Source organism: Tursiops truncatus, chromosome 20, assembly GCF_011762595.2.
Source record: "Tursiops truncatus isolate mTurTru1 chromosome 20, mTurTru1.mat.Y, whole genome shotgun sequence".
NCBI classification, from domain to species: domain Eukaryota; kingdom Metazoa; phylum Chordata; class Mammalia; order Artiodactyla; family Delphinidae; genus Tursiops; species Tursiops truncatus.
This window is the reverse complement of record NC_047053.1, coordinates 37,648,942-37,669,693: the sequence shown is the minus strand read 5'-3', so window position 1 is coordinate 37,669,693 and position 20,752 is coordinate 37,648,942. Positions and strand designations below refer to the sequence as shown.

Below are 20,752 nucleotides of genomic sequence, written 5' to 3'. Positions count from 1 at the left end.
AACTGGTCACAATGCAGAGACTAAGCATTAAACAAATCAGCCCCAACGAAACCCACCATGAGAGATCATAAGTGGCAAAAGGAGGGTTTCTTTTACAGCTCATTGTTCAAAGTAATGAATTACGACTGAGTTTGGTCCAAAAAATTAGAGTAGTTCTTTTCTGTTGCTTTTTCCAAGTAAGATCCAACAATAATAGTCATTTTTAAGACAGATTCTAGAGGACCCCAATTTATGCAGAAACTTAACATTCTTAGCCCTAACAGAGCTGCATTTATTTTAACTTGGGATTCCATAAGGATCTTTTAGTGCTTTAAGTCCCAAAGGCACTGTTTTAAACCGAGCAAGAGGATTAGAAAATTAAAAAATCTCAGTCCCTAAAACTGAAAAATTCATGGGGTATATTTCATCGACAAGTCAGAAAGGCTAGCCCCGCACACAGAATTGAAGTTATTACTTACATAATTTAAAAAATAACTCATTTGGAGGAGTTAGGAGGTTAAAGGTGGCCTGAATTGTATGGATGAACTTTTGAGGAAACTTTTGCTTTATCTTAGAAGTTAAGATGAAGTCATTTTGGCAATTCCTTCTTATTTCTATTATTCAAAACTATCCTCAGGGGCTTCCCTGGTGGCACAGTGGTTGAGAATCCGCCTGCCAATGCAGGGGACAGGGGTTCGAGCCCTGGTCCGGGAAGATCCTACATGCCGCGGAGCAACTAAGCCCATGCGCCACAACTACTGAGCCTGAGCTCTAGAGCCCGCGAGCCACAGCAGCTGAGCCCACGTGCTGCAACTGCTGAAGCCCGCGTGCCTAGAGCCCGTGCTCCGCAACAAGAGAAGCCACCACAATGAGAAGCCCGCGCACCGCAACAAAGAGTAGCACCTGCTCGCCGCAATTAGAGAAAGCCCGTGCGCAGCAACGAAGACGCAACACAGCCAAAAATAAATAAATTAATTTAAAAAAAGAAAACAAAAACTATCCTTAGTTGGTTAGGTCAGTTTTTATTGATTGAGCCCAGACTTTGCTATAGCCACTGAGCAAGGACAAGCTACATTTATCGAAATATGTCAATGCTCTAAAAAGACTGAATGACTAACTCCCACAAACTGCAGCATTCTTTACTTACAGCCAGCTGGATGTCGCAGAATATGGGATTTCTTCCTACTTCATTCTTTTTTTTTTTAATTTTATTTATTTATTTTTGGCTGTGTTGGGTCTTCACTTGTGTGCGAGGGCTTTCTCCAGTTGCGGCAAGCGGGGGCCGCTCTTCATTGCGGTGCGCGGGCCTCTCACTGTCGCGGCCTCTCTTGTTGCAGAGCAGAGGCTCCAGACGCGCAGGCTCAGTAGTTGTGGCTCACGGGCCCAGTTGCTCCGCGGCATGTGGGATCCTCTCAGACCAGGGCTCGAACCCGTGTCCCCTGCACTAGCAGGCAGACTCTCAACCACTGCGCCACCAGGGAAGCCCCCTACTTCATTCTTAAACCACACTAACCTCCTTGAAAAATAAAAAGTTCCTATTTTTATTTTTTTCCTGAAGAAGCAAGATTGGATCGGGAGCCAAAACACTATGCTCCATGATAGTCATTAAATCCAAATCCTTTCATTTGTGAAAAGACCCTATCCTTTCAAAGAATAACATGATAGTCAATCATAGGCCATAACCTTATTTCAGTTGACTAAATTTAAAAGTAATTGTAAGTGCACAAGTATCCAAATACTCTGGCTTCTGTCAGCAGTCTCATTCCTAGTGGACAGTTTTCACAGGGCCCCAATACACCATTTGTTCTATAACCCCTGAGGGTCACTGAGTACCCCTTGTGCTCTCCTTATAGTTGAGAAACCCTATAAATGTGAGTTTTGCGGCAGGAGTTACAAGCAGAGAAGTTCCCTTGAGGAGCACAAGGAGCGCTGCCGTACATTTCTTCAGAGCACTGACCTGGCTGAGACTGGTGAGTTCATGCGACACCGTTCTGCACATATTTAGTGAGCATCCGCTGTTCTAGGTGGTAGGATACAACAGTAGACAAAAATACAAAAAAATCCTGCCCTCCTGGAGTTTATATTTTCATCGGGAAAGACAGACTAGAAACAAAGAGAATAAGTACCTTACACAAGAGAAGGTAGTAATTGCTATTGAGAAAAATAATGCAGGTACTGGGGGCTGATGGTAAATCAGGAAAAACATCAAGGAGCTGACATTTTAACAGACTTAAAAGCATAAGGAGAGAGCCCTGCAGATAACTTGGAAATAGCAAGTGAAAAGGACCTGGGCCTTGAATTTGAAGAAGTATAGCTAGCCCTTTGTGGCTGGAACAGAGTGAGTAGTGGGACATGAGGCCAGAGAGGAAATAGGAAACCAGCTCTTATCAGGCCTTGTAGGCCATTGTAAAGACTTGGATTTTTCTCTGAGTGAAATTAAAAATCTTCAGAGGATTTTGAACAGAGAGGTGACGTGATTGGACTTCTCATTTGAAAAAAAAATCACTCTACTTGCTACTGAGGATAGGTTGTATTTGGGATAAGATTAGAAATTGGGGAGTCCAGTTAGAAGGCCACTGCAATAATTCAAGCAAGAAAAAATTATGTCTTGGTAATGGTAGAGGTGGTACAAAGTGTTTTAACTCTATACAGTATAGTTTAAAGATAGAACCAACAGGATTTCTTAACAGATTGTTGTGGGATGTGATGAAGAATGCAGTTGCCATTAACTGAAATGGTAAAGATTGAGGGTAAAGGCAGTGTGAGGGGTGGCAAAGGCAGAGTCCATTAAAACCAAAAGGATTTTCTTTGCGCAAGGCCGCCAGATCATGTATTTGTCAACTCATATGATTTATTGTGATGCTTATGTTTGGTTCTGGGAATTTCATATTTTATTCAGTGTTTTGAATTACATGCCTAGTGACAATTGGTTGAAACACTGGATGTCTTTCCATGTATCAGTTGTGGTTTTATTTCCTTTCATTCTTGAGTTGAAATAACCTGAAACTTTTTTGTGTCACATCTCTGCAGTTGTCCTTTGACCCATATAGTTGACCATCAGCCTGGTTCTGCAGCTTGGATTGCCTGATATTTTTATTTGTTTACTTGAACCAGTTGCTTGTTTAGAGTAGGTATAAACCCTCGTGGGATTTGGTGTTTGACAGCAGTAGTTGCAATTGAATCGTTTGAACATTCTAAAACAGAAAGATTACAAAAAAGTGACAGAAACAATGTGAAACTCAGGAAAAATGCAGTGCAAATCATGAGTAGTTTAACTGTACCCGTTTTGAGTGAGAGGAACCTTTTGTTTTAGATAAAGCCTATTTTATGGTGTTAGGAGCTGGCCAACTGAATTCTGTTGGTTTGCACTGCTTCTGCTTTTTATCCTGATGGCATCTTTAGTTTTATCAAGGAGTTGAATTTCCTCCTTATTTCTAAAAAGAAATGTTTACTCTTAAAAAAAAAAAAAGGCACCTAAAACTTGGGTTTTGACGTCTTAAAGCAACATGCTTAAGGTTAGTCAGGCAATACCTGGGCATCTTTACTTGACGTTCCATTTCAGACAATAGACAAAGCTCTTACTGTGAGAAATTCTCAAGTTATGAAAATCTATTATATTCCAAATAGAATCATTGGTATTTAAAGCAAGAAGGATTAAAGAGAGCATCTAATCCCACCTGTTCATTTTATTTTATTTTTTGACATCTTTATTGGAGTATAATTGCTTTACTATGTTGTGTTAATTTCTGCTGTATAACAAAGTGAATCAGGTGTATGTATACATATATCCCCATAGCCCCTCCGTCTTGTGCCTCCCTCCCACCCTCCCTATCACCTGTTCATTTTAGAGGTGAGGATATTGAGACTCATCAAAAATTCAGTGACTTACTTAAAAATCACTAGAACTTTTGTTGTTTTCATGATTAGCTATTTTTTTTATTTTCAAAGACATATTGGGACATAATTCACATACCATTAAACTCACCCTTTTAAAGTGTACAATTCAGTAGTTTTAAACATATTCACAAAGTTATACAACCATCACCACTCTAATTTCATAACATTTTTGTCACTCCCAGAAGAAGCCCTGTACCTATTAGCAGTCACTCCTGTTCCCCCTCTCTCCAGCCCCCAGCAACCATTAATCTACTTTCTGTCTCTGTGGATTTGCCTATTCTGAACATGTCACGTGAATAGAATCATATAATGTGTAGCCTTTTATGTCTGCCTTCTTTCACTCAGCATAATGTTTTCAGGGTTCATCCACGTGGTAGTACTTCATTCCTTTTTATGGCTGAATAATATTCCATTATATGGATTCATTGCATTTTATCTGTCCATTTATCAGTTAATGGACATTTGGTTTTTTTCCCACTTTTGGAAAAATGGCTTAATTAGCTATATATATTTTAAAGGTTATGTATTATCTAGTTAGCAAGAGTAGAGTAACACACATACTAATAGGCACATACATATGCATATGTCTTGATTGTCCTGGAAGCAGGGGAAAAAATTGAGTAAAACATCCTCTATGAACAGTAAGTTCAAAATTACTGATTTTGAAGTAAGGTAACCTTACTTCCCATTCCCATGACCTTTTTTAGGAATTTCATATTAGAAAAGTATCAAAAGAAATGTTTTCACTATCTTCAGTGGTATAAGGTGATTCAGGAAATACTGAAATACGGAGGTTGAGTTAATTTGCATTTCATAGGCTGGTTTGATGGATCCATGCAACACACTTTAAGTCTCAGCAAAAAAATAAAGGGTCAACTAAGTCAGCAACTCTTGATTTTTTAAAAAAACAAATATGTCGTTATGGTGGTTTCAGGTTAGAAAGTGTATAAAGTCACAGGTTAATCAAATATAATAAATACTGCATGTCCTGTCTATCTTTGATATTTCAAATAGTTCTCATGATTTTTCCTGAAATTCAAAATATAAAGAATGTTTACTCAAACACAAGCCAATCCTTTAACTATTGCCACAGCTCCCTACGTGGTTTCCATTTCTGTTTCCTTCTTAAAATTGGGAGTCCCAGTCTGGACACAGTGTTCCATTTTGAGCCTGACCAATATAGTGTCACCAGCGGTACCTCCCTAGCTTTTATTTTATTTTTAAATTTATTTATTTTATTTATTTATTTTTAGCTGCGTTGGTTCTTCATTGCTGTGCCCGGGCTTTCTCTAGTTGCAGCGAGTGGGGCCCACTCTTCGTTGCAGTGCGTGGGCTTCTCATTGCGGTGGCTTCTCTTGTTGCAGAGCATGGGCTCTAGGTGTGCAGCCTTCAGTAGTTGTGGCATGTGGGCTTAGTAGTTGTGGCTCACGGGCTCTAGAGCGCAGGCTCAGTAGTTGTGGCACACAGGCTTAATTGCTCCAAGGCATGTGGGATCTTCCCGGACCAGGGCTCGAACCGGTGTCCCCTGCATTGGCAGGTGGATTCCTAACCACTGCACCACCAGGGAAGCCCCATCCCTAGCTTTTAAAGTGATGCTGCTGCACTGTGGATGTGGCACTTATTCATCAAGGGCTTATTGTAAATTGAAGTGCAGCCTAGAGTGAGAGCCAAGCCTTGGGACAAACCTGCCCCAGTCAGGAAGCAGGTCTTTATGGAAGCAGAACGAATGAAAAGGTCTTGGACCGGAGACCAATCTGCAAAAGAAGGTCGTGTTGGGCAACAGGACTTCTGGCCTTGCTAATCATTTTCTTTTGTTCAGATAGCATGCGTTGGATTCTCATGTGCCAGGCTGTGTGTCAGAGCTGTTTATAAAGATGAGTGAAGGTTAAGCCCCTACCCTTAAAGTATTCACAGTCCAACAAGGGACCAGGTACTTGATCTGTTAATATAAAGGTCTAATAGAGATACATGTGATAGTGTTACTTCAGTCCAAGTTTTTATACCAGACATCATCAAGATACTCTAATCCTGTCTTAATGGAGTATATATGAAAAGAAGAATGAATATAGACGATCACAGATTTCATTTTCTCATTAGCTTGATCCTTATTCCAGAAAGGGACTAACAGCTGGTATAGAGATTCATTTAGCCTCATTTCACACAAATTATGAATACTTGGAGTAGGACATATTTTTGTATGACAATGAGTTCTAGTAATAACAAGATTTTTAAACTAATTGAATAATTATATTTATTTATGAATCTAGGAGTCAAAACCTTTTATCTTCATTCTCATTGTTGCGGTTGAGATAATACAAGCATGAGAGTTTCAGAATAAATTTATATTTTTACCAAATAGCAGTCCAAAGAAAAAGCTTAAAGTGTTTTAAATGTCTCTTTCCCCAACAGATTATTAGAAAATCAATACTAACTCAACAAGTAGTATTCATTCTACTTGCTCAAAAAGGCAACAGTTTTATGTAACTTTTTTGTTAGAACCTGCCTTGCTCTTTGATAGCAGTCTCTTGTTAGACAATTCTTATTGCATAATAACACCCCTTTGTTCCACTCTCCATCAGTTACTGGCTGACCACACCATAGAAGAGACAGGAAGAAATGCCTCTTATTTGAGATCCATTTAACACGTCAAGATCTAATGAAGGATTTTGAACAAAAACAAAAACACAACGAATTATATAGTTAAATCTGCAATCACTTTGAAATAGAAATGGCATCATGCAAACAGTTAGCTAAAACCCAGACAAACTATTAATATTTTTGCAGAGATTAAAGGTAGTAACCTATTCTGTAATTTTGACTTCGTATGAGTTTTATTATTTATTTTTTCAACATGTCATTAAAATCATTTTGCTAATGAAAATGGGTATATCCACTATATACTAGTAGGCAAGTAACATGAAGGGGAGTTGACCCCGAATTATAGTCCTACTCCCACTGTGCTCACTCATGAACCAAGTGTGCAAATTGTCCCTTGCCACCGTCCCATATTCCCCACACCCACCCCTTGCAACACTAAACTGCCAAACACCACCCAGGAACGGATTTCCTATTTCGTCGTTTAAACCCATTATCTTGTTCCCTTACTATCTTGCCAAACTGGTTTCCCTCCACTTACATTCTGAGATGTGATGTGGCAAGATAACAAGTCTAGACTATTTGTATAAATAGACAGTTGGGTCTTAAAGTTGAAGCAGAGGACCAAACGCCAAGTCCTCTTTTTTCTTTTCCCCCTTTCAGTGTACTGCCTAAACTCCTTGTAATCCCAAAGAGATTGGCTTGACTCCAAAGCATTTCTTTGTGTTTTAAAGGGTGTTCGTTTAGTACAGCAGCTGTCCAACAACTGCAAGGCACAAGACTGAGAGTTTGGGAAAGAAAATGAGAGTATACCATAGTCAGTTGAAACTTTAGCCTTTGCCTAACTTGCCAATTAGAAAACACAGTTAACTCAGTAAAGATGAACTTAATCTCTAGAGTGTGTTCACATGTACAGTGAGGATTGGGATCTTGGAGCTGATATTTTGAGTGAATGACCCTGCGGGTGGGTGTGGGTAGATGGCAGCCCTCTACATTAGTAGTTTCAGAGGATTCCTTTCAATCCAACCAGAGTTGTGGAATATGGGAAAGTCTCCACCCTTGCCTCAAATTATCAGTCTCTCCGTAAACACTCCAGAATTTTATCTTTTTAAATGTCAGGCATTTGGTCACTGATTTCCAGAGTAAGATTTACCTAGAAATGACTGTCATGACAAGCTTGGTGAGTAACCAGGGATAAAAGATGATGTTATCTCTGAAGGTTGCCATTTAGTGACATGCCCCAATTATGTTATTTAGGTCAGCGTATCCCCGCTTTACCCTCCTTCCAAATATAGAGTATATAGAGTATGTGTCCTCGGAAAGATGCTTGTGGTAATTGATGGTGGCTTTGGTAAAATGTAGGGAGATGCTGAGAGCCGAATGGGAAAACTAGACTGGCAGCTTAATGCTTGCAGTAAGTACTGGGACTGACAAACAGATCTCTGGGTAATGATGGGGCCGTTAGAGGAGTAACTAAAAGACTTAATAAGAGTAGTGGTAAAATGGGGATAAAGTTAAAAATTCCCAAAGTACTGTTTTTCATTCTTGTTTTACTATAAATCTTTTTTGATAATAACTACATGGGGTAGGCATGGGGGTGGGGGAGGACCTTACCTGGCTTTAATGCTCTCAAAGTTGCTGGAACCAGAATGAATGTTCCTAGTCAAAGCACAAACTTAGCTGCCTCTCTGATGCTTCTAAGAAAAAGCCTCCTTCTAACAGCCTCAGGAACTTATTTCAAATCCCAGGCCTTTGTCTTTCATCTCTCTGCTCTTGGGGCTCTGGGTAGTGCCACATCTGGTGGTGGTTTGTGTGAAAGGAAATAATATGTATAATAGTTTCCTGTTTGGTCATTTAAACCTATCCCTGTGCTGGACAGAATTTAACCCACTTCACTCAACAGCAGTGTTCTGTCATTAAAGTGCCCGTTATTTACAACGATCGGTCAGCTAAAGTCGCAGTGCCTTACCACTGGCCCCAAAGCTGCCCAGTTCCCTTATTCGGACCCTTATTGTTTTCATTTACACAAATAGTGTTGTTATAGCTTAAACTGGAGGCTGGGATTTATTTCTTTAGAGCATAGAATTATTTTTGATAAGAAACTCACAAAGTCTAGTAAATATGGTCATTGTCATCATTCTCTTCTCTTATTCATTTTTGGAGCCATTATTCTTGAATTTTTAAAACACTGAGCTTTATAATTTATTGTGTAATGACTGTCAAGGAGTTTTAAAAAAACAGAACCAAAACCATGCCAATAATAAAATGAAAAATATTTAATACTTTGAATTCTCTCTTTCTCATTTGGCTTTGGTCTCCCACCCTGGCCGTTCTTGATAGTCTTGCCCTTGAGGTCTTTCCTTCTATCTATCTATTTATTTATTTATTTTTGGCTGCGTTGGGTCTTCGTTGCTGCTCATGAGCTTTCTCTAGTTGTGGCGAGTGGGGGCTACTCTTCGTTGCAGTGTGCGGGCTTCTCATTGTGGTGGCTTCTCTTGTTGCAAAGTACAGGCTCCAGACACGTGGGCTCAGTAGTTGTGACTCACAGGCTTTAGAGCGCAGTCTCAGTAGTTGTGGCACACGGGCTTAGTTGCTCCGCGGCATGTGGGATCTTCCTGGACCAGGGATTGAACCCCTGTCCCCTGCATTGACAGGTGGATTCTTAACCAGTGTGCCACCAGGGAAGTCCCTTCCTTGAGGTCTTTTTTTGTCTTTCATTTACTTCAGAGATGGCCAGTTTTATTCTCTCTGGGCATGTCCATTTACGATACTGAATATCTGAGAGACCATGGAACTTGTGACATTTTTTCTGTATATCAGAATCTCTTCACACAGCAAACTCTTCAGCTACAGAATGAGCACTGACAATTCCTAAATCTGTGTATGTATTTGGGGGAAAAAAAGTCCATTCTGTAAAAATCATCACTTGCTTTTTACTCTAGTCACTTAAGCTGATTTCAATTTCTTCTTCCTTAGAGACATTAAGAATGTACAGATACTTCATTTTAGCTTGGACACCCTGAAATGCTTATGAAAAAACAGAGGGAAATGTTTGTAGCATCATAACATGTTTGCTTAGGGCAGGGGTGAGCAAAACTATGACCCTCAGGCCAAATGTAGCCAGCGGCCTATTTGTGCACAGGGGTTTTTACATTTTTAAAGGTCAAGGAAGAACCAAAGAATATGGAACAGAGACTGTACGTGTCCCACAAAGTTTAAAATACTTACTATCTATCTGACCCTTTACAGAAAAAGTTTACTGATCCCTAGCTTTGGCTAGCATCATGTGTTAACATTTAAAGCCTTGTATTTAGAGCAGCTGGTATCTCTTTGAACTTCAGACATAAACTCTCATTGGGTATTGCCTGATGTACCAGACTAAATTGTACTATATTTATTCCAATTTACTATTTAGTTGATTCGATGTTGGCACTATTTATATATTCTTCTAGCGGTTCTCAATTCTTGCTGCATCTTAAAAATCATCTGGAGAGGGGCTTTCCTGGTGGCGCAGTGGTTGAGAGTTCGCCTGCCGATGCAGGGGACACCGGTTCGTGCCCCGGTTCGGGAAGATCCCACATGCTGCGGAGCGGCTAGGCCCGTGAGCCATGGTTGCTGAGCCTGCGCGTCCGGAGCCTGTGCTCCGCAAGGGGAGAGGCCACAACAGTGAGAGGCCCGCGTACCGCAATAAAAAAAAAAAAAAAAAAAATCATCTGGAGAGCTTTAAAAGTGCTGTTGCCGGCCTTCCCTGGTGGCGCAGTGGTTGAGAGTCCGCCTGCCGATGCAGGGGACGCGGGTTCGTGCCCCGGTCCGGGAAGATCCCACATGCCACGGAGTGGCTGGGCCCGTGAGCCATAGCCGCTGAGCCTGCGCGTCCGGAGCCTATGCTCCGCAATGGGAGAGGCCACAACAGTGAGAGGTCCGCGTAACGCTAAAAAAAAAAAAAAAAAAAAAAAAAAAAAAAAAATGCTGTTGCCTAGGCCCCTACACCAGAGATCCTGATTTAATTGATCTGAAGCGGGGCCTGGGCATGTGTGTCTTCTATGCTCTTAAGGTGATTCTAATGTTCAGGCAGGTCTGAGAACAACAGACCTATACCACTTAAAGGTCTATTTGTGGATTGACAATTGGACCATATTCTTAGGCAGTTTTTATTCACATTTTTCATTAGAAATATAATAAAGATGCATTATACAAATTGTTCTTTAATTTCAAGACAGAAGTGTTGCTCAGGGAAATTTTAACTGAGACAGTTTTGAAATGTGAAGAGCATATGAAACAGATAATGCAGAGACCAGAAAAATATAATTTAAAAGACAGGAACTGAAAGGAGCATGCTGGAAAAAAAAGAAAAAGAAAAAAACACTCAGAATTTCAATACACAAATCACTGAGTAGATTTCTCGCTGTCTGGGTAAGTGTATCTATTTTCAAAAGTGCTATTAACATAAACATAGCAGTAAATCTGGGGCACCGGCCTTTTTTTTTCAAAGTTGTTAAGAAGAATTATATCAGTCTGCAGGTGTCACATGCAGTTACTCAGAATCAGAAAGAAGGCTGATCGGGGGTTAGAAGATCTCCATCTATCTATCTTTTTGCAACCAACCACGTCCAGGCTGTTTATTTAATACTTCCTCTTGCTAATGAAGGTACTGGTTGGGGATGGGTTGGGCTTTCCCATGTCGGCATAAGACTGCAAGATTTGAATGTGCCCTGGTGTTGGCTTCACTGACCACAGCAGGTAACCCAGGCAAGAATCTGAGCAGTAATAACAGGTAACAACAGAGTTTGCATCAGACCTCTGACACTTTTCCTTCCAGTTTATTTCTTTTTCTCTCCATTTGTCAACGTGTTCTTTTCCCTCTTCTTTTTTCATTTTTCCAAACCAGCAAGTGCGGAGGCAAGACACATCAAAGCAGAGATGGGAAGTGAAAGAGCTCTCGTTCTGGACAGATTAGCAAGCAATGTGGCAAAGCGAAAAAGCTCAATGCCTCAGAAATTCATTGGTAAGAATACAACCCATTTTCCTGCTGTTGTTAGCAGATAGTTTGAATGAGATAACATAGGATGCTTACTACACAGGCCCTTCCTAGTTTAATCTCTGTTAAAATAAGGTAATTGATTTTCCATTGTACAACTTTTATTCTTCAGGATTCATTTTGGTAACTAGAGCAAATGATAAAATATTTTAACTAAAGAATCTTAACTACTGAAGATGGGATTATTTGGTATCCAATTTCTTAAATGAAGTTGGTGTTAAAAATGCTGTTCCTTCCTCTTTATTCCGAATGACATATGTTCCATGAGAGAGTTTGTGCAATTGATACCAGTAAGATGTTCAAGATAGCATTTTTGTAATCTTTTGCAACTATGTTTTACAACTTGGTTCCCTTATCAGGCTCAAACTTTTTTCATGCCCTAAAATGTATTGCCATATTTTCTTGAATTTGATTGAGAATTGGTTTTAAGAGAAAGTGGTTGGGAATGCATAGATTTAAATAACAAGGTTTGATTTAATCATTTGTCTTACTGGAGTTAATTTTTATACCATTGGTTTTCACATTGTCAAAAAATACAGCAAGAATGAGATGGCTAAGAAATAATTATGTCCATTAAAGTGTTAGGACTGCCAAATGGCAGAAATATTGTGTTGAATTCTCCCAGATGTTTACATAAATGTGACTATGATATTTTAAATAGATTTGTATTTGTGAAGTAGGCAGCTGAATTGAACGTATTGGTTTTGCTATAAATTGAAAGTCGGTGATATTGAACAAAAATAGTTATCACACGAAAATAGACCTCCCTCAACACCAGTAATATTTTAGAAACCTGTCAGTCTGTTTTTCCAAAGCTACTTGCTGCTGCTGTTGATTTCTTACTTCAGTCCTTTTGTGTTTATTCTTTTCAATAGCTTTTACAGATATCAAGTGCCTTCCTGGTTTTTAAATCTGGTTAAACTTTATTCTGGTCCAATTAGTTTTTTAATTTTATGTGAATTATAGAGATATATTGAAAGAACCCATATATTTCAAAGCTACCTAGCTTGTTTTTGTTTTTTTTTTTAACATCTTTATTGGAGTATAATTGCTTTACAATGGTGTGTTAGTTTCTGCTGTATAACAAAGTGAATCAGCTATACATATACATATATCCCCATATCTCCTCCCTCTTGCGTCTCCCTCCCACCCTCCCTATCCCACCCCTCTAGGTGGTCACAAAGCACTGAGCTGATCTCCCTGTGCTATGAGGCTGCTTCCCACTAGCTATCTATTTTACATTTGGTAGTATTTATAAGTCCATGCCACTCTCTCACTTCGTCCCAGCTTACCCTTCCCCCTCCCCGTGTCCTCCAGTCCATTCTCTACGTGTGCGTCTTTATTCCTGTCCTCCTAGCTTGGTATTTATACTTATTTACTTTATGTTGTTTGACTGAGAAGTTATTGTATTCTTTTAGTCACTTTAAGAATAAACTGTGTCAGACTAAAGTTGGTGAATTTCATTTCAGAGAGACCCTATCCTCTTTACCATCTTCCCTCTCCTTGGTGAGAAATGTCAGGGGGCGTGTAGTGACTTCTATATGGGGTTTAGGCACAGTGGACCAATTGTGATTCCAAGACGTTATCTTAGAGCATTGCTCATACCTCTTTTGAGCTGTACTTATGTGAAGAGGTTCTGACTGGCGTACAAAAGGAAACTTGGATTGTTATTCTATGCCATGAGTATAATTTAATTTGGTGGATGTTTTGGCTGTAGAAATGGCTGCAGCTGATATGGGTGGGGAGAAACATGGGGAGAAATGGGAAAGAAAAAAAATGTAAAGTAACTTAATTTCAATCCAGTTATGGTCAATGCATGTTGGTCTAAGAGAACTAAAATATGAGAGAAGGTACTTAGTCCACATAGTTGCCCTAAACCTGTCCTTGAGCTAAAGCCCTACTTAATAAGATAAAAGTTGCTTTGGTATCTTCATGGGTTTAAAAACACATGTTTCACATGTCCAAGTCCATGCCATTTTGCTTATTGCATAGGGGATCCATTCCATTTGTTTATTACCATTGTGACCAGAGGATTTTCACTCTTCCATTTCCAGACTCAGGAGAGGTGCTGATCTTGTAGGTACTGATCTCTGTCATCTTCTGAACCATCATGTTCTCTCTGAGATGGAATCAGGAAACCCAGTAGAGTTAGCTCTTGATTTGAGCTGAGGTAGCAACTTCTGGACTTTGGGGCCCTGAATAGCTGGGGGAATTTTTGGTTTTTTTATAAATTGTGGTAAGGTGCAGTAGGAAGAGCACTGGATTAGAAGCCAAAAGACTGAGGTTGTGATTCCAGTTCAGTCATTTCTTAACTGTGTATGTTTAGACAAATCACGTAACCTTTCTGGGCCTCTGTTTACTCACCTGTGAAATGAGTAGACTGAACAGGTGTTGAAGTGATCGAGAAGGTCCCTCGCAGCTCTACCATTCTGTAAGTCTGCAAGATGAATTATAAAAGGCAGCAATAATGAGCACCACTTTTTGTTTATAAACCCATATGTATAACTTCAGATAACTTTTTTCTCAAGGTTGTACAGATATGGTATGTTATTTTATGTTATAAACCATGGTATATAATTTAGGAGGTTTTTTTTAGGAAGATGTCATTTAATCTGAGAATCTATAAAACAGCTGCATTAGTTCAACATTTATATATTTTACTTAGTACATTACTACTTATTCATTTGTTCTTTCGTCCATTCATTTATCATGCAAATGGTTACAGAGCTCCTGCCATATACGTGATATTCTTGTTCCTGAGCACTGTTCTAATCCTCTAGCATTAGCTTATTCCCTGAACCTTAAGAGATTTTTTTAAAACTAAAAGAAACCCCTTCAATCATTTAACTGAATCCACCTTTTGATAGAAAATAGTAATATCAAGGGGAAAATAAAGGAACATTATGACACTGTGCAGTATATGGGATGAAGTGATATAAAACATATGGGGCTAATGTCTCCCCTCCTTCTCTTCTCTCTCCTATATTTCCTCTCCAAGGCATCATTTTCTGAAAAGATTCAGCTGCCAGGGAAATGGCAATGGGTAAAGTATGAAGGAAGAATGAGTCACTCCCTTTAATCCTTGTTGACAGTTGCACAGCTTGGCTTCCCTGACCTCTTGAACTATGAGGGTAAAGGTGAAATTATACCATCAGGTCAGCCTGTTACTTTCCTAACAGGCTTGAGATAATTACCAGTAGATAGCATTTTTCATCCATTAGAGATGAACTGAGGAAGAGGGAAGGATTGGATTAAGTCTAAATGCATTTAGAAACACAAAAACATGCCTCTGTTGAAGAGTAGGAGAAAAATGAAATCACTTTTTCCCTAGTTCTCCAAGAAATTTTGAATCGCTGTCTATAAAATAGGAAATAAATTGACACACATTCATTAGAAATCAGCATCTTTACGTCATCAAAATAATTCTTTTTAGTTGTTCTTTCCAAAGGACAAGAAGACCTTACTTTTAGCACCTAAGCCCTTTAGGGATTGTCTTTTTTCTGAATCTTATTCTCCTGTTACAAACTTGCTTGACTATGCTTCTAACTAGGCCATCTTCAAATACTTGGCTCAAAATAGAGGCCAGATTTCTCTCCTGAAGGGAGGAGGAAAATGACTACATTTCTGCATATTTCTTTCTCTGATTTTCATTCTTTCTCCAAAAACAGATGTGTTATTTAGACCAAAGTGGTTACCATAGCATCTCCCTATTTTTTAAAATTTCATGTATTACTTTATTAAAGGAAGTTTTCGTGTTGAAAAGAACATGAAAAAAGATCTCACTCACCCCCCCGGTAAACATGTTGTGAGGTTTTGACACTTCAGCAAACACTGTCGGTTCTCCCTGTGAAGTAACTAATGAGAAATTGTCTGCTTTGGTTAACAGAGCAACAGGAAGCAGTTTTAATACCTGTTTCTAAAAGCAAAAAGTATCTTCTCCCATCCCTTTCCAAAGAGCCAAAATCCCTAATCCTATAAGCATCAAAAGTCATAACGTTTTTGAGCTTGAAGGGATATTAGGAACCACCCAGTGAAGTTCTTTTACTAAGGAGGGAAGGGGGAAGGGAAAGATGGAGAGATGCAGCTAGTAGGTGACAGAGCAGGGCCAGAGCCTGGGTCTATAAAGTGCTGCAGTCCGAGGCCCTCCTCCCCCAGAAAGTCACCCAGAGCAGTGCATGTCATGTGTGCTACACAGGAGCTTTGGAAAGGGAAGGGTCTAGTCATTGAGAGCTGGTGGAAGAAAAAGCCTTGAAGAAGGGCAGTCATTCTCTCTTAAGGGTGTGTTTTCTTGAGAAAAGATCTGTGGTGACTCCATCAGGGCAGATGACAACCAAATAGCACTTCACGGTGACTCACAGAGGACAAAGGCTTCTGCAGCAACAAAATGTGGTTTCCAGCTCAGTTTTCCTCTCTGCCACCCCCATGGCTCTCTCTGTTCTCTCTCCTCCTTCCTGCTTCTCGTTCTGTGGCTTCCTACCCTCTGCCTTCCTCCTCCTGGAAGAGGTGTTATAGCCACTTCAGTCTCATTTAAATTGAGATCAGCCATCATCATCATCAGATATTCCATTTACCCTGCTTACCTGCCCTTTTTCGGGGGGAGGATATGTGCTTGGAGTACGAGCAATCGATGATACATGGGAAATTGTATGAAGGCATCAGCAGATACAGTTAAATGACTTGAAGAAATTTAAAGGCTTAAAGAAAACCCCAGTATTTCACATTATCCCATCATGATGACTGTAACCTCAGAATTGTTATTTTTCTAATGTTCAAATAATTTCTCCTCCTCTTCAAAAAATCTTTCAATGGCTCCCCATCAGAATAAAATCCAAACCACCCAGGCGTTCTGAGTCTTTCACAATCTGTCTCCAAGTTATCTTTTCTGAATGTATCATTTCAGCCGACTAATCTTTTAATTCAGCCAATAATGAACTAGTCCCACTTCTTTGTAATCCTTCTTTCCATGCTCACTGTCTGGAATGCCCTCCCTCCCATCTGCCCCCTAAACCTCCACGTGGTCTCCATTCCCATACTTGCCTGAATTCTCTCTCTTCTCTGTTCTCCCTCTGCACTCAAGGCGAGTTTAACAGTCTGCCTTTTGTGATCTGTGTAACTGTCTCCAGCACCACCACTATTACCACCTCAGATTTCACGGAGACTTTAGAGGAGAGAATAGATTAATATTTGTCCCATGTTACGTGGCATATTTGAGACATGGTCCGTATTTTTCTCTCTCCACTCTCTTGGCTACTCTATACTTTGTTCCACCACATAGTATTAAGGATACTAATTTGTAATGAAATTGTGTACATACTACATCTCCTCCTGGATTGCAATTAAGTTTGTATTCTTCAAAACACTTAACATGGTGTGAGGCAAATAACAATAATAATAACAATAATAATAGATCTACCACTTATTGAGTGCTTACATGTGCCAGTACTCTGTTAAGCACTTTATGGACATCATGACAACTCTGTTCATCATAGAAATTTCTTGAATGCATGCTACTGGTCCATATGGAACAAAGCACAGTTGCTTTTCTACTGCCTATGGGAACCATCCCAGCAGAGAATCTGAAGTCATTGCTAGTGGTGGGGTTGTGCAGCCATGGGCGAGGTAGCAGCCAGGAAACAGCAGTTAATGCTCAGCCATATCCTGAGGTATATGGGCCCTTGGATCACATCCTGGTTCTCCATTTACCAGCTGAGCAACCTGAGCAAGTTAATCAACCCGTTTGTGCTTTAGGTCCTTCATCTGACTAAGAGATGATAATTCATCTTAGGTAAAGTGAGACAATATGCAAAGTACCTAGGACAGCACTGAGTATATAGTAGTGGCTCAATAAATAGTAGCTATTCTTCTTGGTATTATATATAAGGCACAGTGCTCGGTACTGTGAAGCAGAGAAGTAAACAGGTTAGAGTAGTGGATCTTGTCCCTCCATCCCAAAGGCAGAGGTCTAAATCCACATGCTCAGCTAAGGTCCCTTTTAGCTTTAGGCTATGATTCTGTACTTTCAGGTTGGCACTTAGAAGCCAACAACCATATGCCCTCACCACATTGCAGCAATTCAGGTCAGGCAGTTGCTCAGTTCAGAGTTACCAAAGCCTAGATGGTAGGGATTGACACCTTTAAAGGGGATCACAGGTAGGGAACGGCCCAACCAAGTAGCCTTGGTTTCTAAACTTAGGACTTGTTGTTGCCATTTGTACTATCATTGGGAGAAAACCTGTAATTCAGCACGAAGCTTCTCTCATTAATCACTCAAACGTGTGTGGTACGATTTTGACTAGAAGCTGGACTAGAAGCTCTGTGCAGGTTTGGGAGCAGTTACACTCTTGTGGTTTGAGTAACCTTTTTTATGAGTGTATTACTAAAGAAACGTGAGCTGTTGGCTTTTCAATTACTGTAGTTTACCCCTTCTGAGTTTCATACACATTGAGTCATCGTGTCTACAGGTGACTGATAATCATCTGCACTAATCAAGTTACCGTAACTCGGAGATGAGGGGACCTGATGAGTGCAGGTTGCGTGCACGTGAAGATCTGAGGCTCTCCCATCTTCTTAACAATGAACAATGGTCTGCGTTAACCACAGAACTCAGTCACATATTTCCACTCATCCAGGGGTTGATTTTCCTCTTATTGTTTTGCCTCTTACAACTTCAGCACTCAGCTGTTTTCTGACATGTGCTGCAGGTGGTATAGATTATGAAATTGTAGGCCTAGTTAAGTAAAACCAACTCTTGGGAGAAGAGATAAAAGCAGAGTTTGTGATGTGCCTGCCCCACCTCGGAAACTTTCTGGAGCCTCTCTGTTAGGCGAAAAGATTAAAAAGATTTCCAGGGACCCCCGGTATTTGGGGAACTGAGTAGATCCAACCACACTGGAAAATCATCAGTAACCTTGAAAAGGCCAGGAAACAAAGTTCATCATTTCTGTGTCACTTTCAGGGGAATGAATATTTGTGACTTTAGACAGCTTTCATGTCCTCAGTCTCGTTCTTCCAAACAGCTCTAATCAGAGACTTATCCAATCTGGCAGTTGAAAAGAAGAACCGTTGATTACTTTGGCAAAGGTCTACGTTTCTGTTCCTTTTTATGGAGTTGCCAAGGTACGGTGATTTTCTGTGCATACTTTTTCTCTCAGGTATTTGTCTGGAAACTGTCAGGTTGGCCTTAAGGTAGTGGGGATACAGGACAAATCTATCTGATTAGATTGGATCTTTTAGCAGGTCTTTTTGTCTCCAGTTTCTCACTGTTCTGGTCCATCTTACACATTGCTGTTACATTAATATCCTGAAAATAACATTTTGACCACAAGCATCTCTTGCTCAATGCGGTTTATAGAGGTTTGCCGTTTGTCCAAATCTAAACCCTATGGTTGGTTATTCAGAATGCCCATCATTTGGTCCCACCGCGTGTTATCTTTTTTCAGTATCTCCTAAAATGTTGGCAGCAAAGTGCCAGGAGGCTCACAGAGCATTTGAAAACCTTGATCTACATGGCAAGAAAGTTATTTTCTTTTTAGTTCTCTTTCAATCTTCCTGATTATACCAAGGAGAAAGATTTAGACGTAATAAGATGTTAATTGTCTTCAACACTAATCACACACTTGGTAATCTCTATTTTTAGCAAAGAGAGAGGGGATCTTTGTCTCCAGGTACTTACAGTATCTGATCAAACTTTAATAAATTGCTGTTTCGTTGTCTTTATTTTTCATAGTTACCTTATATTTGTGGCAAGTGATTCTGATTTTCTGTTTATGTTAGTGATATAAAGTTTCCTTAAAAAACAAATTTCTTCAGCAAAAAAAGAAAGGAAGGAAATGCGAGCTGATTCAAACAAAATTAAAAACCCTAACATTTACCAAGTGCTTTCTATGTGCCAGGCACTGTTCTAAGCGCTTACCAATTGAGGTAGGTACAATTATTACCCCCATTTTAAGTGAGGACATGGAGCCATAGACAGGTTAGGTGACTTACCCAAGGTCACACAACTAGGCAGCATCGAATCCACACCATCTGACTCTAGAGTTCGTGCTCCCAACCACCACACCACCCTGGGGTATGAATATTGCGGAATGTGGAGGGCTGAGTGAAGTTTGGAGAAATACTTTCTTCCACACTTCTTGATATTTTGCTCTAACCAGACTCTCTTACCCCTCCCAGCCCATGTCTTGGACGGTCCCACGTGTCTGTCTTGATTCATGCTCATCCCTCAATTAGGATATCTCTTCTACATCTCTGAAAATCTAAATCCTACCAGTTCATCAAGACCCTTCTCAAAATTTAGGTTTTCCAAGAATGCTTTCCCTTCCACAAGTACTCCTGAATTTTTCGCATTCCCATAACACTTAAATATACAGTTTGTATATTTACAAACCACCCTGCCCTTCCCTTTTCATTCTTTTTACAGAAGACACGTCACCCACCCTGCTTAAACGCCTCAAACATGGCATTTAAAAGAAAATCAAAAGCTTCCATAGAGCAAGGCAGCCCTTTCTCAACTTTTAACATTTATTTTTCTCCAATTCCATCTAGCCAAGTCTTATTTCTCTCCCACTAGGTTGGAGATACCTCAAGAACAGAAACTGGTTCTTCCAATCCTTTTTGTTTTCTTCTGTTTTGTCTTCCCAGAAGCCTCTACTGTATGGCAGTGCCACGTTCTGGAACCACAACATGCCTAGGAGATGTTAGGGAAGAGAGGCTACGGTTTAGCAAATCTCTCAGAATCCAATGTCTACAGAATGAAAAAGCATCAGCAATAATGTTAGCCTCACCTCCAGCCCTTGACACATCTTCCCCACTTTCTCTTGCCTCTACCAGCCACTCACCATTGAGCACATCTGCCATCATTGAAGATCCCGCTCCTGCCTTCCCTGTGGCCAGAGAGCCTCTGTTTTCTAACACACAACACCCACACGCCCTGAAGGTGGCTAAACTCTGTTTTCAAAATTTCTCAGCAGTTTGACATGAGAAGTAGGAGAGGGTGACCACAAGTAAATTTTTCAGTTAAGTGTGAGATAAGTACTAATGATCACACATGTATCAATGATACATCTTTTCAAGCAAAAGAAGAATAACACACTTTATGAAGAGGGCGAAGATCATGATGATCTTTCATCAAGAAAAAGCCTTTTCTAAAACTCTCTACATTTGAAGCTCTTTTATTTAAATCTCAGTCAGTCTGATAACTGATGTGTCTGGGAAGTGGTAAGCTGGAGTTTGGGGGGCTATTTT

At 40.0% G+C, this 20,752-nt stretch overlaps 1 protein-coding gene across 4 annotated transcripts in view; it reads left to right on the top strand.

Annotated features, from left to right (window-relative positions):
• Positions 1-20,752, top strand: part of IKZF3 (IKAROS family zinc finger 3) — an 89,143-nt gene that overhangs the window by 60,925 nt on the left and 7,466 nt on the right. For 3 of the 4 annotated variants that reach the window (XM_073797238.1, XM_073797239.1, XM_004311568.4), the window contains 2 exons: positions 1,833-1,949; positions 11,360-11,476. In XM_073797238.1, the coding sequence (XP_073653339.1) occupies positions 1,833-1,949; positions 11,360-11,476 (234 nt within the window). Of the gene's footprint in view, positions 1-1,832; positions 1,950-10,193; positions 11,246-11,359; positions 11,477-20,752 lie in introns of those variants that run through there. The other variant, XM_019939343.3, reaches the window with a different exon arrangement.